General features: G+C 38.8%; 1 protein-coding gene and 1 long non-coding RNA gene across 2 annotated transcripts; both read right to left on the reverse strand.

The window, feature by feature from the left end:
- Nucleotides 1-3663: 3663 nt before the first annotated feature.
- Nucleotides 3664-7790, reverse strand: LOC306756326 (uncharacterized protein; the record flags this gene model as incomplete). The annotated part of the gene is made up of 7 exons (XM_079241053.1): nucleotides 7755-7790; nucleotides 7438-7613; nucleotides 7071-7213; nucleotides 6343-6490; nucleotides 6047-6228; nucleotides 5865-5957; nucleotides 3664-4755 (listed from the first exon to the last, which is right to left on the reverse strand). The coding sequence occupies exons 2-7, from the start codon at nucleotides 7595-7597 to the stop codon at nucleotides 3664-3666; spliced, it is 1818 nt and encodes a 605-aa protein (XP_079097179.1). The 5' UTR covers nucleotides 7598-7613; nucleotides 7755-7790.
- Nucleotides 7791-9432: 1642 nt separating this feature from the next.
- On the reverse strand, nucleotides 9433-13861 carry LOC306756214. The gene is made up of 4 exons (XR_013771319.1): nucleotides 13739-13861; nucleotides 9845-9910; nucleotides 9591-9611; nucleotides 9433-9495 (listed from the first exon to the last, which is right to left on the reverse strand). It is a non-coding gene; the product is annotated as an uncharacterized lncRNA (long non-coding RNA).
- Nucleotides 13862-14368: the final 507 nt, after the last annotated feature.

A 14368-nucleotide genomic window follows, 5' to 3' on the forward strand; every position in this document is an offset into this window, starting at 1 on the left:
GCAGAGAGGTTACCCGGGGTGAGAACGGTGCGTGCTATCCAGAGTGACAATCATGGCTGACACTGACTGAGGCACCGGACTGAGACAAAGGACACCTCTTAGGCTAAAGTGTCCTTCTGTTGGTTTATCCTAGGTAAAAACTATTACAAGGAGGCAAGAAATGTCAGAATGTATGTTTATTCTTAGTATTCCTTTAGACATGAAATAAAGAGAAAAAACAGTTGTCATACAAAACATCTGTGTGAAGTGCAAAAAAGGGAGTACAGAGAAACCATGTGGGACGTCACACCACAGCCAGGGCCACAACAGCAGCAGTAATCAGAGCAGGCAGAGACAACTTATAAAGTGCAAGGAGTTTCACTGGTGTTAACAGTAGTAGTTTCTGTGAGGGGGTTATCAGAAGTGGGTACAGAACTAGAATCCCTCTGTAAGATGTAATAACTCCAATGTATTTACACTGAGCCTACCTTGAGATGCTGGTAGTGTATAAGACAAAGGCTTGTCAAGCCCACCACTCACACTCTGCCTTCTTTAAGTCTTAACTCCTCTGGATGGTTTGATATTACAAGCCCTGACAGCATGGTGGTAAATGTAGATGGTGTTTTAGCCGCTTCTTATCAATTTCTTACAACGGCATAATTCAGACATTAACCCACACAAAGCTCTTGAAAATCTTACTTACTCTTGTAAGTGAATGTGCCATTGATATGACTAATGAAATCACTCCCTTACAAAGAAATCCCATTCAGCAGTCTGCATGCTACTTATAATCAAGTAATATTCCATATTTTTCATCACTTCTGTACACATTTCGTCACACAAGCACATCTTAGGTCAGTCAGTGGTATTTTTGTGTTTGTTCAGGTGTGCAAACAGCGTTATACGCCTCTGAAAATACTATTTAATAAGACAAAGGTGCCATTAGGAGGTGGCTATTGACATTATACAGGCCAACTATCCAATATACATTTTAGGCACTAAAACAAAGACGAGACTCACTTGAATATCAATGTCTTACATTGTTTTGTGGTTTTCAACACATTCACACTCATGACTGAAACACTGTGCTTATTTCTTCACATTGCGTGACAATTTAAGCAGGCACATGGACAACTTACAAGACATAGAAACACAAAGTAGACGCTTCATTTTGTACAAATTGCCCGTGCATAGATTCAGCACACACTCAGACACGTTTCACTCACACTCATGGATACGTGCATCATAATGTAGGCACACAGACTTCATGGACAAATCCTTAACACCCAGCGATGGCAACATTAACATGAACACATCACTCCTCCAGTCACACACATGGATACCACTTCTTGATGATAAAAGCCTGTTGCTCAGATGTCTTGGGCATGCTGGAGTTTATGCTTTAGGTAACATCAGCTAAGTATTTTATTACAATGTGTAAATATTATGAGTGATATGATATGTTTTGAGCATTATCAGCAGATAATTTATTAAAAATGAGCTAATATAGTCAGGATGGGGTTCTTCTTTCTTTCTTTTTTTTTTTTTTTTACAATATCTGGTTGCGAAATTAGTTCAAGACATTAGTGAGCATTAGTATATATAAGCTATATATATATAAGCATTTGTATTGTGTTGTGTTGTATGTAATATTAATATTCAATTTAAAGTTGGTGAGAAAATTGAATTAGTGTTATTTTTATTTATTTAGTATGATACAACAATTGTTCTATACACTATGAACATTCAGCCATCACTGAATTAAACTGAGTTAAACTGGCATACACATGCAGTATTTACAGTTCTGTGGTGCATTTGTGGTTTTCTGGTATATGTATATGTATATGTATATGTACATGTATATGTATATGTGTGTGTATATGTGTGTGTATATGTGTGTGTGTGTTTGTAGGGTTTTATCAGTATTGAACAAATAGGTTAGTGGCGCCCTCACAGATCCAGGCATTAAATGAGACCTATACAATGTTTTACACATTTTACATCAAAATATCCATGTTAGACTAACTCATATTGTTTGTCCAATTACGATTGAAGCACCTTAATAATTATCTGTTTTTGTTTTTTGTAATTATATTTTAAACACTATCAAAGTATCAAATCTGATATTTTCACCTACTCTGTCGTGTCTTATGGCTTTTTAAGATTCTGACACAACATCTTTCTATTATTTATTCATATGAAATATCTGTTTGTCAGGAAAGTGACAAGGAAATTTTCAACAATTTCATGATCAGTTGATTAAATTTTCATGGCTGTGATGTTGTGCTTCTCTCATAAATCTGATTTTTTTTTTAATTTTTCAGTGCATGAAACATGAGGTAGAGACATGCATCGTTTTCTATAACATAGATATGTATCTGCAAACCTCCTCTGTACCATGCAAGGATAAAGATTAAACAGCAGCACATTTATACATTTACTTCACTTAAACCAGCTATGGAGAGATTGTGTGATGGCATCAATCGTGGCCTCATTCTGTAGGATTGTAACGGAGCCAGTGAAGATATCAAGTTTAGACACTGATACTCTTTGCCCAGTGTTACATAGGAAAAGGTACATGTCAGTATTACCTAGAATATAAGAGTTTGGCTAAAAAGAAAGGAAACACTGTAATAAAATAGACAGGATTGTGGGGGAAATAGTAGAAAAATATGAGAAACAGAAAGCATGTTAAAACAAAGAAATATCTATTTAAACCGGGAAAATTGAAGTATTTGTTACTTGGAGAGCTCAGGATACATCAAGAACAGGGAGGTCTTATTAAGTGCCTGATGTCTCTCCAGGCAGCAGCTTCCTATTAAACTGTAATAGTGCTGGGATTTGAATGGAGAGATGAGGAAATGCAGATCAAAAGGCTATAAAGTTGTTGATCCAGACTTGAGGGATCTGGATCTGTCTGCAAAACACATTTTAATCATCTCTGATATCCTTTGAGAGTCTGAAACTCAATCAGTCTTTTAATCGTGGGGTAATTAACATTACTATTCTGTTCTAGGTTAAAGTTATGCAAAACTCTTTAATGTGTATGTTTTGGAAGCTCGTGTAAAATAAATTCAAAATTTAGCTGTGCACAAAGTGGTGACAGCAGCACTGAATGTGGTTTGGATGCCCCTCATTTTTTTGCCATTACACATTGAATTCCAAGGTAGTTGAACAGTTAATTTCTTCAGTGAGGTTTATCACATGCTCATGGAATATCTGAATGGGAAACAGTGGTTAGTTTAGGTCTAATGATGAAGTCTACAGTGGTAATTAGACAAAATGTCGTAAACCTTTCTCGACATTGTATAAAACATCTTTCTGTGGAGTTAACATTTTAGTTGTAAACTCTGCAAAAAATTTCATTTGCAGTTTGGCAGTTTTATTATGAGACTTGCAAAAAAATATACAAAGCTGCAAGTTGCATACAACTAAAATGTTTAACAATCAAAAGCCATGTTTTTTTTTTCTATTTGAAGTGTTTATGGATAGAAAATCTAATAAGTTTTAGAGTGTTGAGATACCATGATCACGGTGGGTTCAAGCTAAAGTCAAGTTAAACTGACGTCCCTGTCCCAGCTGCTGTGGTTCCTTCATCATTTGGTGGGGAGAGTTCGATTGTCTGCAGGGGTGGTGATGGAGAAGATCTGTGGGGCTTCCTTTATGCTCTTGCAGGGGCAGTTCTCAGGTGGTGGTGGAATCTTTGGCCGCAGTTTCATCTTTGCTGGCCTCTGGTACAACTCCCGTAGATTTCAGCTCCACCTCAGGGGTTTTAGGGGGAACTCCTTTTGAAGCTGAACTTCCAATAATATCTGTATCATCTGGGCTTTTTTTGGAATCTGATCCTGGTTCAGGAGTGCCATTAGTAATAGGTTCTGGTGTGGTTGCTTTAGGGGGCTGAGATGTGGGGGTTAGGGCACTTTTGCTCGCAGGTGTTGGAGTGGTGGCTTTGGGAACTGGCTTAGATTCTGGGCTTGGACTAAGTGCAGGTTTTGGATCAGCTGGACTCAGACTAACCTTAGGTTGTGGGCTTGGACTGAGTGCAGGTTTTAGCTCAGCTGGACTCAGGCCAGCCTTGGGTTCAGGGCTTGGACTAAGTGCAGGTTTTGGATCAGCTGGACTCAGCCCAGCCTTGGGTTCAGGGCTTGGACTAAGTGCAGGCTTTGGATCAGCTAGACTCAGCCCAGCCTTGGGTTCAGGGCTTGGACTAAGTGCAGGCTTTGGATCAGCTAGACTCAGCCCAGCCTTGGGTTCAGGGCTTGGACTAAGTGCAGGTTTTGGATCAGCTGGACTCAGACTAACCTTAGGTTGTGGGCTTGGACTGAGTGCAGGTTTTAGCTCAGCTGGACTCAGACCAGTCTTTGGCTCTGGGCTTGGGCTGGGTACAGGTTTTAGATCAGCTGGACTCAGACTAGTCTTGGGATCTGGGCTTGGAACTGGGCTAAGTTTAGAATCAGATGTTTTAGGCAAATCCAGCTTTACTTCCTTTGGCTGATCTGGGGTCTTTTTGGTCTCGGGGAGCGGGCTAACTTTAGTTTCAGATACTGGACTGGGCTTGATTTCCATAGCTGGTGGAGCACTTGGCTTGGACTCAGCAGCAAACAGAGGACTTGGTTTGATTTCAGGAGCCACAGAGATGCTGACAGCCTCAGAATCGGGGATTTGATCGGGGGCATCAGTGTCAGTGTCCAGCGGCAGAGCAGTGTTAAAGCCAACACCTGAGTCACTGGTCTCTAGGTTACCGACCCCAACTTCTTTAGAAGAAACTTCCAGACCCTGCGTTCACAGAGACAAGAAGCAAAGGCCACTTTATGTGCTGCACAGCTGGTATCTTCAAACAGCAGGGTAACTCAAAGTGGAATAAAGTCAAGATGGGATACACGCGTAGGAGAGTAGAAGGGGAACATTTAAAAAGCTTAAATAAATTGGAGGATAATATTAATAATAATAACAATCATAATAATAATAATAAGCTAAACTTGCACATAACAGAAAACTGTCAGTCACAGTGCAGATTCAGAGCAGTGCAAGGATGAAACTTATTTAACTAAATTAAAAGTGTTCGCAAACAGAAATCTTTCAGCCTTGATTTAAAACAACTCAGAGTTGGGACAGACCTCAGGTTTTCTGGGAGTTTTTGTTGTGAAAAATGTGAGATTATCTTCTAATCAAATCAAATCAAAATTTATTTACTGTTTAAAGCATTTTTCATGCATTATAGCAGCACTACAGTTTTAGCCTTTGTGTGAGCATTTGCATTGCTTCCCATTGCTTTGACTGCACCATGTCCTTAGTGAAGCTGTTGTTCTTTGTCTTATTTTCCTCAGAGTTGGGTCAGATTGGTTCCATCTTACTCTCTTTGCCTTCCTTCGATCTCTCTCTAGTGTGTAAATGTAGTTTTTAACCGGATGTTTCTTCTTTTCCCTCCTACAGACAGCTTGTTCCTTTGCATCTGGGTAATGGATAAACATCTTTGCAAAGAATAAAATAAAATAAAAAAATAAAAAAAACAGTTGTGTTTGATGACCCATTTCTCTAATATAGCAAAATTCTCTCTGCGTGAGACAGTAAGCAAACCTGTCCCAGAAAACCCATGAGGTCAAAATGCCTCATAAAGCAGCCGCATGTCAGAAATATATTGTAGCCCCGAACATTCAACACTTTATAAATGATTTTTGCAATCCATTCTTTGTGACAAAGGAAGCTGCTTCAAAGATCTGAGACCTGGACTGATGTGATCCACTTTCTTGATCTTAGTGAGGACTCTAGCAGCAGCGTTCTGAATAAGCTGCAAATGTCTAAACGCAGAACACAGCATAAAAACGGAGTCATTATCAAAAACTCTCAAAGACTCTGCTTCAAGGAAAAATATTATATATCCTTACTTTAATATCCACCTCGGTGCTCTGAGATTTCTCTGTGTTGTCAGCTTGGGAGTGCTTGGATTCCTCACTGAGTTTGGTGATGTTCTTGACCACCTTTTTTAAAACACACACAGACACAAAAGTAAGCTAAATTATATCGGCACACTCCTTATTGTTAGATATTATGTATTTGTCCCTCCAACCTGTCTAAAGGCCTCTCCTTCATCCTCTTTGCCAGCATTCTGAGCCAACTTCTCCAGGGCGGCAGCCCTCTTGGCCCTCTTCTTCACTTTGATCAGGCAGGACAGCAGGCAGACCAGCAGAAGGAAAGCCAGCAGGCCCAGCAGGGCAATGATGGCTACATAGAGAGACTCCAGTCTGTAGGCTATGAAGAATTTAAAAGAAGGAAAGTAAATAGTTAATCTGAATTTTCACTAAATGTTAAAGGAAATTAGGTATTGAGAGAACAAGAATGGTGGTGTTTTGTTTCATGGCTTACGTTGAACCTTCAAGTGGACTGTGGACACAGTGAATCCATTAATGTCTGTAATTTTAAACTGGCCAGCATCTGAACTCTTAACATGATCGAGAAAAACCACTGAACCCTCCAAAGAAAGACGATCATCCAAACCCAGCTCCGTTGCGGCCTAAAATTAGAGCAAGCATCTTCACCTTTTGCATCGAAATGTTCTGTATTATTAACATAAAATGCATCAGTAATACAAGCATCATTTCAGGGGATGATTGGTCATATAAAAAAAAAAAAGGTATATGACTGGGCCATAGCCAAGCACAACACATATTAAACATGAAACTAGCCCATTAAAAAAAACACAATTGTTTTAATCTTCCTAAACAATTAGTGAACAACTTTAGCTTTCAGGGTTATTTTTTTAAGATGTTCAAATAGTATTTCTTTTTTTTTTTTTCTTCTTTTTTTTTTTTTGCCAGGACACTGATTTAATGACAATAGAAGATTCTAATTCTGAAGAGTTTAGTTTATTAGAATAACAGTAAAATAAAAATACATACATCAATAATGATTATATTATATAATATTATATAATATTGTTTTGTTTTTGTTTGTTTGTTTAGTTTAGTTTCACAAATCCTAAAGATCACTTACTCCTGTTTGTCATCCTACTGATAAAAAATTGTATTTTCAAGTAAAAGTAAAATCAGTCAAAAGCATTGCAGTCTACAAAGAGTAAAAGAGGTTTTAGTTACACTTGTGAACTCTCCCTTATCCATCAGCAGATGAGATGTAGAATCAGAGTCAGGGATGTAGTAGAGATGCACCAAAGAGCTGTTGAGCATCAGGTTGATCTTCAGTCTTTTCCCATGTGGTATGGACAAAAAGTTTTGATGCCCTGAGACCCAAACAGACCAGAGAGAAGGGAGGAACACATCACAAATCTGTTTACAGGCTGGAAATGTATTGGCCAGCCATCAACATTAGTCTTTATAAAGCCATTATGATAAATCAAAAGGAGCGGAAAAGTGAGAGCAGAAACAGCACTGTGAAAATGTTAAACCTCTGGTCATTTGGTACAAGTTAAGCATGGAAATATTGTGTCTTCACTGAGGCTCTCACCTATGACATTTAGACACTCTTTCTTTTGGATATCTCCTTTGTTATCCCTGACAGTGTAGCTCCCCTCGTCTGCCCCTGTCACAGCGCTAAGGACAACAGAACGCTCACTGACGCCTATACGACCCTGGTAGGGCTCTGTGAAAGTCCCTACAGCAGTCATCAGCACCAACGCTGGTCTGCAAGTAAAGACAGGAAAGTTAAAATGGGTTACCTTTTCCCAACCTCCCTCTGAAAACTCTCAGACATGTCTCTGCCAAGGCGTGTCAAGGTCAGCCGAGATTATGTAGTTTAAAATAATGTAGTTTTGCTGACTCTACCTTGATGTCTGGTTGGCCTCCACTGCACTGGGCCTGTACTCAAAGGTGATTGGAGGATTCACCCCTTGCAGGGAAATATGGAAGGTGCCTCCATATTTGATGTTCTGCTCGATTGTGCAGTCTAGGAAGTAAAATCAGGAAAATGGTCAAATAAAGCAACAGTTAAATTTGAAGGCAGTGAAAGAGGACTATTTCTCTGGGCTTGACACGAGAAATGATAAGAATAGAAGAGGGGAAGAACAGTAAGGGGGGAAGGAATGTGGAAGAGAGAGAGAACAGCTTGACAGATGTGGAGAAAAGAGGATAAATTACAGAGAAACTCAGGAGCAATTACCCTAAAATATCAGCGTAATGAGAATGAGAGGGAACACCTATAAACCAAACAGACAAGAAGACAGAAAAGACAAGATAATGATAGGAAGACAACAAGGAGGAAAGGAAGGAGGCGCGGGTTGGTGGTTAAAGAGCTGAATAATTACTGCCTGGCAACTCTAGAAAGCTCTCTCACACACACCTCTTCATTGCTTTACAACATTTTACTCCCTCCATATGGCACTTCATCCACATATTGCTACACTACAGTCACCTTTATCCTGCTGCGTTTCATGCAGTTTCTCCCCCTTTGAATTATTCACTACTTCCCTGCTTCTCATGTTTGTGTGTGTGCATCTGTGTGTATAATTTTAACAATCACAGGACAAACTTTTGTGCAAACTTTAGGAAGATCCAAATAATTGAAGAGTGATAATTAAGCTACAATTTAATTTTTTAAGTGTTTTCTAAAAGCCTGCTTAAGAAGGTTTTTTATGCTCGCTTTTCTGAAGAGGACATAAAGCATGTCTGAGCTGACCAAACAGCTGTTACAATTACATGAAGAGTCTGAGAAGAAATACCTTCATCTTGGCTGAATTACAAACTATTTGGATCTGAACTGATCTAGAAAGTCAATTATGAGTTGGGTGACCCAGTAATGAAGTGATGCCATTTTGAAGTCAGATCATCAACTTTATGAGTAATGCAAAGGTAACATTTTGAGAACTCGTAAGGTGTCATGCGTAAGATGTTTATTCTTCATCTTATTGTTGTATCTGTGATGTCACCCATTTCACACATCTTTACTCAACAATGCTGCATCCTGTATATTTACGAAAAAGCATGACTTTTCTAATGAAATCCCAGATGTCCCCGCAATTACATTTCAACAGCTGACCACAAATACCTCCAACTCTACATCCTTGTTTGTTTCATTCTGTTACCATTAATCACTTCAGCTAAATTATTAATCTGGTTATTTTTCAATGATTTTGATGAAAAAAGGAAAAAAAACTGCATTTGGGTTTTGAACAAGGCAAAAACAAAACAACAGCAGAAACAGGTCCAGAAATTGCATGTTTTGCATCGTTTGATGCCATGTTTCACTACAAGATTGAATGCATCTTTACTATTTGTAATGTGTCACATCATCTAGTACCTCGGACTATCAGAGAAATCCGCCTGAGACCATTTGGACTCTTCAGAGTGTACACGCCTTCATCTCTCTCACCAACAGACTCTATAATGAGGTAGTTGAAGTTTTGGTTCAGTTTGGCCCGACTGTTGACCACCTTGCCATCCTTCATCAGGTCCACAGGTGTCCGACTGTCAGGTGAGGTTTTAAACGTAACCTCCACCTCATCTGAGGACAACTGAATGTGGAAATCGTCCCCAAGGAAATGTTTCACGATGTCCCGATCACCTGGGTCTGATGATGGATAAAGGATAGAAATACATATAAGAAAGTAAGAAAAGCTCAGAACTCATAATTAGTGAATTACACACAATATATGACTATTTTACCTTTCACTGGGGCAGAAATACCTGCAAAGAGAAAGGAAAGTAGTAGTTAAAATAGCTTTTAGATAGTCCTTTAAGTTTCTTATACAAATGAACAGACATGTTCCCTATACAAACAAGACAGTGAAGCACAGACTGCTGTGTCAGCTGACAATGAAAATACTGTATGCCAATGTACAATAATGGAAATATATTCAAGTTTTATATTTCCATTTCCCTGCTGAATGCAATAGAATTGTTTATTCTTGTAAACATACCTGCAGAGATGAGAAAGCTGAGAACAACCACATGGACTCTCATCATCATGGTTGATTAGTTTCTGTCTGAACAGGAAAAATATGTAAATGTAAGTAGAGGAATCAGTTTAAAATTATTCTACAGTATTAAAATATGTTCTTTAAACATGTATTTATATTTGTGCTTATCTGGGAAAAACTTGGAAAACTTTCAAAAAATCAAGTATTTATAAAAAGTTGACTAATTTTTTTCTGGTTTTTTTCTGGGGTTTTTTCTGGTAGTTTTTTATTCAAAGAACTGATGCCACCACATCCACACCTACCTTCTGCAGAAGTAACATCAAGCTGAGACTTTCAATAATTTGGGTTACATTCTTTTATGAATGTCTCCTTTCCTATACTGGAACTTTCCACAAGCTGCCTCTCCTTTGGACTTTCTTAACATGCCAACATTGAGGCTGACATTTCTGCTTCACATGTGTACAACTGAAGGCTGCATCCTGTGACTCTTGTTGCTGAGGCAACTTGCTTAAACACTCATCTTTGTACAGGCTTTTGGATCAACTCAGTCAGACACTTTAACTGTCATACAAACTTGATTTGCACAAAAGCGTACCTCAAATAGGCTACTAGTTTTAATTTTGTGCAAAACATATTCTGTTTCTAACACTTGTCCTCTCTTAAGCTTTGTCTCTCATCAGGACCTGAGAAGTTTGCATTTTAGGCTTCATTATACTGGATTTTCATTTATGAATTGATTTTATTATTTATTTCTTCTTCTTTTTCTTATTATTCTTATTATTCATTTGTTTGTATTTACTGTATTGTTGCCTTTAAGGCCACTTATTGACTTGTTAATAGTTTAAAACAATCACAACTTCTACGGGGTTTTTTTTTAGTCCAGTCAGATCAGGATAACATGTAAGTTTATTTTCTAAAGACTCTGCTACTTAAAGGCCTTACCAGCAGGCATATTGGTAATGATCTTCAATTTATCAGAGCATGTCTTTTTTTTTTTCATTATTTGGCTGAATTTTACCTAAAGGTATCATGGGTCTCCAGTAGAAGATGGATTTAACAACGAACAACTGCAGGAACCCTTCATAGTTTCCCTGCTTTAAAAAAATGAACCTGAGACACTAAAGATGGATTATGATGATGCAGCAGAGTCATTCGAGGCAAAACATTAGGAGAGTTTGTACAAAAGAGATTTTACTGCCGTTTTCACTTACAAAGCCCAGGAGGGGACAGGGAGGGAACACCTGCAGTGCTTGCAGTCACACTTTGCGGCAGCTAATGGACATTCAGTAAAGATTAAAGTGTCTCTTTCCAACAGAGGAGGCATCTTAAAACACTCCAGTCCTGCTGGAAATGATGAAGCATTAAGCTTCTTTTTTCACAGCGTGTATAAGCCTGTGTGTGCATTTTTAGCATCTCTCTGCCATCTGTTTGTCTTTGCATGCACATCGTTTTAACATGTTAATAAGGAACAACAAAGAAGCCTTCTTGTTTCCTGTCATTTAATGAGAAAATTAGCTTTTCACAAAATCATAATCCGACAGAGTTGTTTCACTCGAGACCACATCCACTGCACTGGGACATTTGCTCTGGGCACAGAGCCTAAAAACCTACTGATTTCATTGTCTCTATAGAAAAATATTTAGTCAAACTGCATCACACAGAACATTGTCTTTTGGCAGACAATCCCTTTGTGTCATGTCATTAGAATCTCTTTGGTATTGTTTGCACGGTGAGTTTAAACCCTCCTTTAAGGCTGCTGCATTGTGCCTCAATCGGTGCATCTGAAGAAAAATAAAAAACAAAACAGACCATTGACCCTTGTGGAAATCAACATTTATTTAATACATCGTTCTGAGGTTTGGGTTGGGCTGACAAAGGAAGTCATGGCCATCTGTTTGTCACAGCAGTTGGCCTCATAGACAATCTGGTGTTTGGAAGCTGGATGTTTGAGGCAAAAAAAAAAAAAACCCCACATCTTTTCTTTTGTTTTTGGGAGTATTTGAAGCAAAATGCCAAAATGTGCCTCACTGAGCACAAACACAAACCCATGTAAATACAGAAATATGCTGCTTATTCATGAAACCACAGACTTGCATGTCATCTTCTATCCTTCCCTGACTTCTTCTATTTTCTACATTTCAGTCTTTATTCTTTTTTCCTATTTGACTTGCACAGTCACACTTCTGCCATTTTTCCTCACATTGCTAAATGTTAACCAATTCATGCTTTCCTGTCCTATTCTTCCACTAGAATTTCTGTTTCTTTTAATTAATCATTTTCTCTTGCTTACTTTATGTTTTTCTCCTCTAATTACTTCATTTGATTAGCTTAAATTGAAATGCAATCCTCCCTGTTTTGGGGCATCTGTATTTTTTCCCACTTTCACCCCGTTGCTCTGTGTCTCTCTCTTTGTCACATCTCTTTCATCCTCTACTCCTCCTTATCTTATCAAGCCAGAGCATCCCACTTTGAAATCAAAGCCTGGGCCTGTGTTCCTTCAAACTCCAAACTCCCAGCTCACATGAGGGACAGCTAGGCCTTTGTCCCCTGGCCTTTAAGGAGGCGGAAATGCCTTCAATGGCTGCAGATGTGGGGCACCAACAAAGCAAACTCTGTCCCTTCATCGCTTCTCTTTAATTTTCACTCCACTCCTTGTTTTTGATGAAGTAATGCTGAGGGACAGGAGGTCAAGTCCCTCTGATGATGATGAGGGATGCTAAAAGTGATTTCAGTCTACACAGAAGCACACACTGTTCTCATTTATAAATCATAAGGTACCAAAAAAGAAATAAATGCATTGTTGCATCACGACAGGAGACACACATGTGAAAATGGGAGGATTTTTTAAATTAAATGCAGCATATTCTAAACAAATGAAGTGCATTTAAAATTCTGAAACATCTTAACGCCTCCTCTGTTGTTTCAGGTCAATGCAGCACAAAACACATAAACTAACCAGGGTTTGGATAAATTCATCCTTTCTCATATTTATCCTTCAGAAGAAGCCTGTAGCTGAAAATCTATTTTCATAAAAGCCAACTGCAGTGAAGTGAAGGATAGGACATGTTTCCACCATATTGCTTGCACCTGTCAGATCCATTCAAATCAAGGGACTTGAGGGTGGGGTGGGGAGGGGTTGTTGAGCTGTGGTATTAGCATATTGGGTAGCTGATAAAAGACAAATATTTGTTTTTATAAATATTAAAAATGATGCAGAAAGAAAGATTATCTTAGTTTATATAAAGACTGTTCTGATGCATTTTTAGGGCCTGAATGCAGCTGTGGCCACAGCATGAGCTGCTCACTGCAGGCGGATGAAACAGCCAGAGCCTTCAGGCCAGAGCATCTTCTCACACTGCACACACTGGACCATTTAAATAACTTCTCCATTAATAATGTCAACTAACTGTGTATAAAATATGTATTTCCAATCTATTCAGAAATGTTAAATGTCATATTTTCATTCAAGGTGCTTATTATCCACATCAGATTAACGTAGGCTACCTTCTTTAAAAAAAAAAAAAAAAAAAAACACCCAAAAAAAACATCTTTTTCATCCAACTACATGAACATTTCTATTTTGGAGAATTTGAATCGCATCTGGGAGACTGAGGAACTCAAAACATTAAATAATGATAACTCTATAAAAAACCTCAAATATCAGGGAGGTCCTTAATAAAAACCTGATTCTGTAGCAGGACTAACTGCATGGATGGATTTCACACATTTCCTGGGTGGCGTTAAAGCTCACATTACAAAGTCACATCCCAGCCGGGATAGCCGACAAGCGCATCAACCAAAAAACTGCAGAATTTAACCCGTAACGCACCAGGCAAATTCAGGACCCACATTCCTGCACATGTATGTTGAGCAGAGGAAAAGCAGCTCACCTACCTTCCACCGACCGGTTGGAGATGCGCCGCAGTGGAGGATGCGGGGATGCTTTTCAAAAGTGAAAATCTGGGAGAATGTTGCCTGATTTCTCCCTCTCCGTCTCTCTCCCTTTCAACCTCGCCCCCCTCAACAGCAGCACTTCACGACTCGGGCTCAACATTTGGAAGCGGATCAGAATATGTCGGGCTCTGCTCGCTCTCGGAGCCACTCGTCTCGTGTCGGGAAACACCGGACACGGCACGCCACCAAAACACGCTCATGGTCATCACGCAGCATCCACAAACAAACCAGACCTCAGGATGGTCTGCTAATGGATCATATGAGGTTAGGAGGTGCAAAGTACTGATGTTACAGTTAATTCTTTCTAACTTATTTTATTTTCTAACTTATATATATATATTTGGTCATATGTTTTGGCTTTTAACATAGCTTTCAAGTGATAAAGAGCTACCATTTTTAGGTAATTATTCATTAATTTATTCTGCATATACTAGATGCCTTCATGCATTGATTAGATCACTCTCACTCCCACATAATGTTCAGACATGTAGGAGCAAACTAGATCTGATATAGGCCAGTGCAGCGTGTTTATTTCCTTGCCATCAGAATGCCAGAAAATTAAAGTCTGTT

The sequence above is a fragment of the Telmatherina bonti genome (genome assembly GCF_933228915.1).
Source record: "Telmatherina bonti genome assembly, chromosome: 5".
In the NCBI taxonomy this organism is placed as follows: Eukaryota; Metazoa; Chordata; class Actinopteri; order Atheriniformes; family Telmatherinidae; genus Telmatherina; species Telmatherina bonti.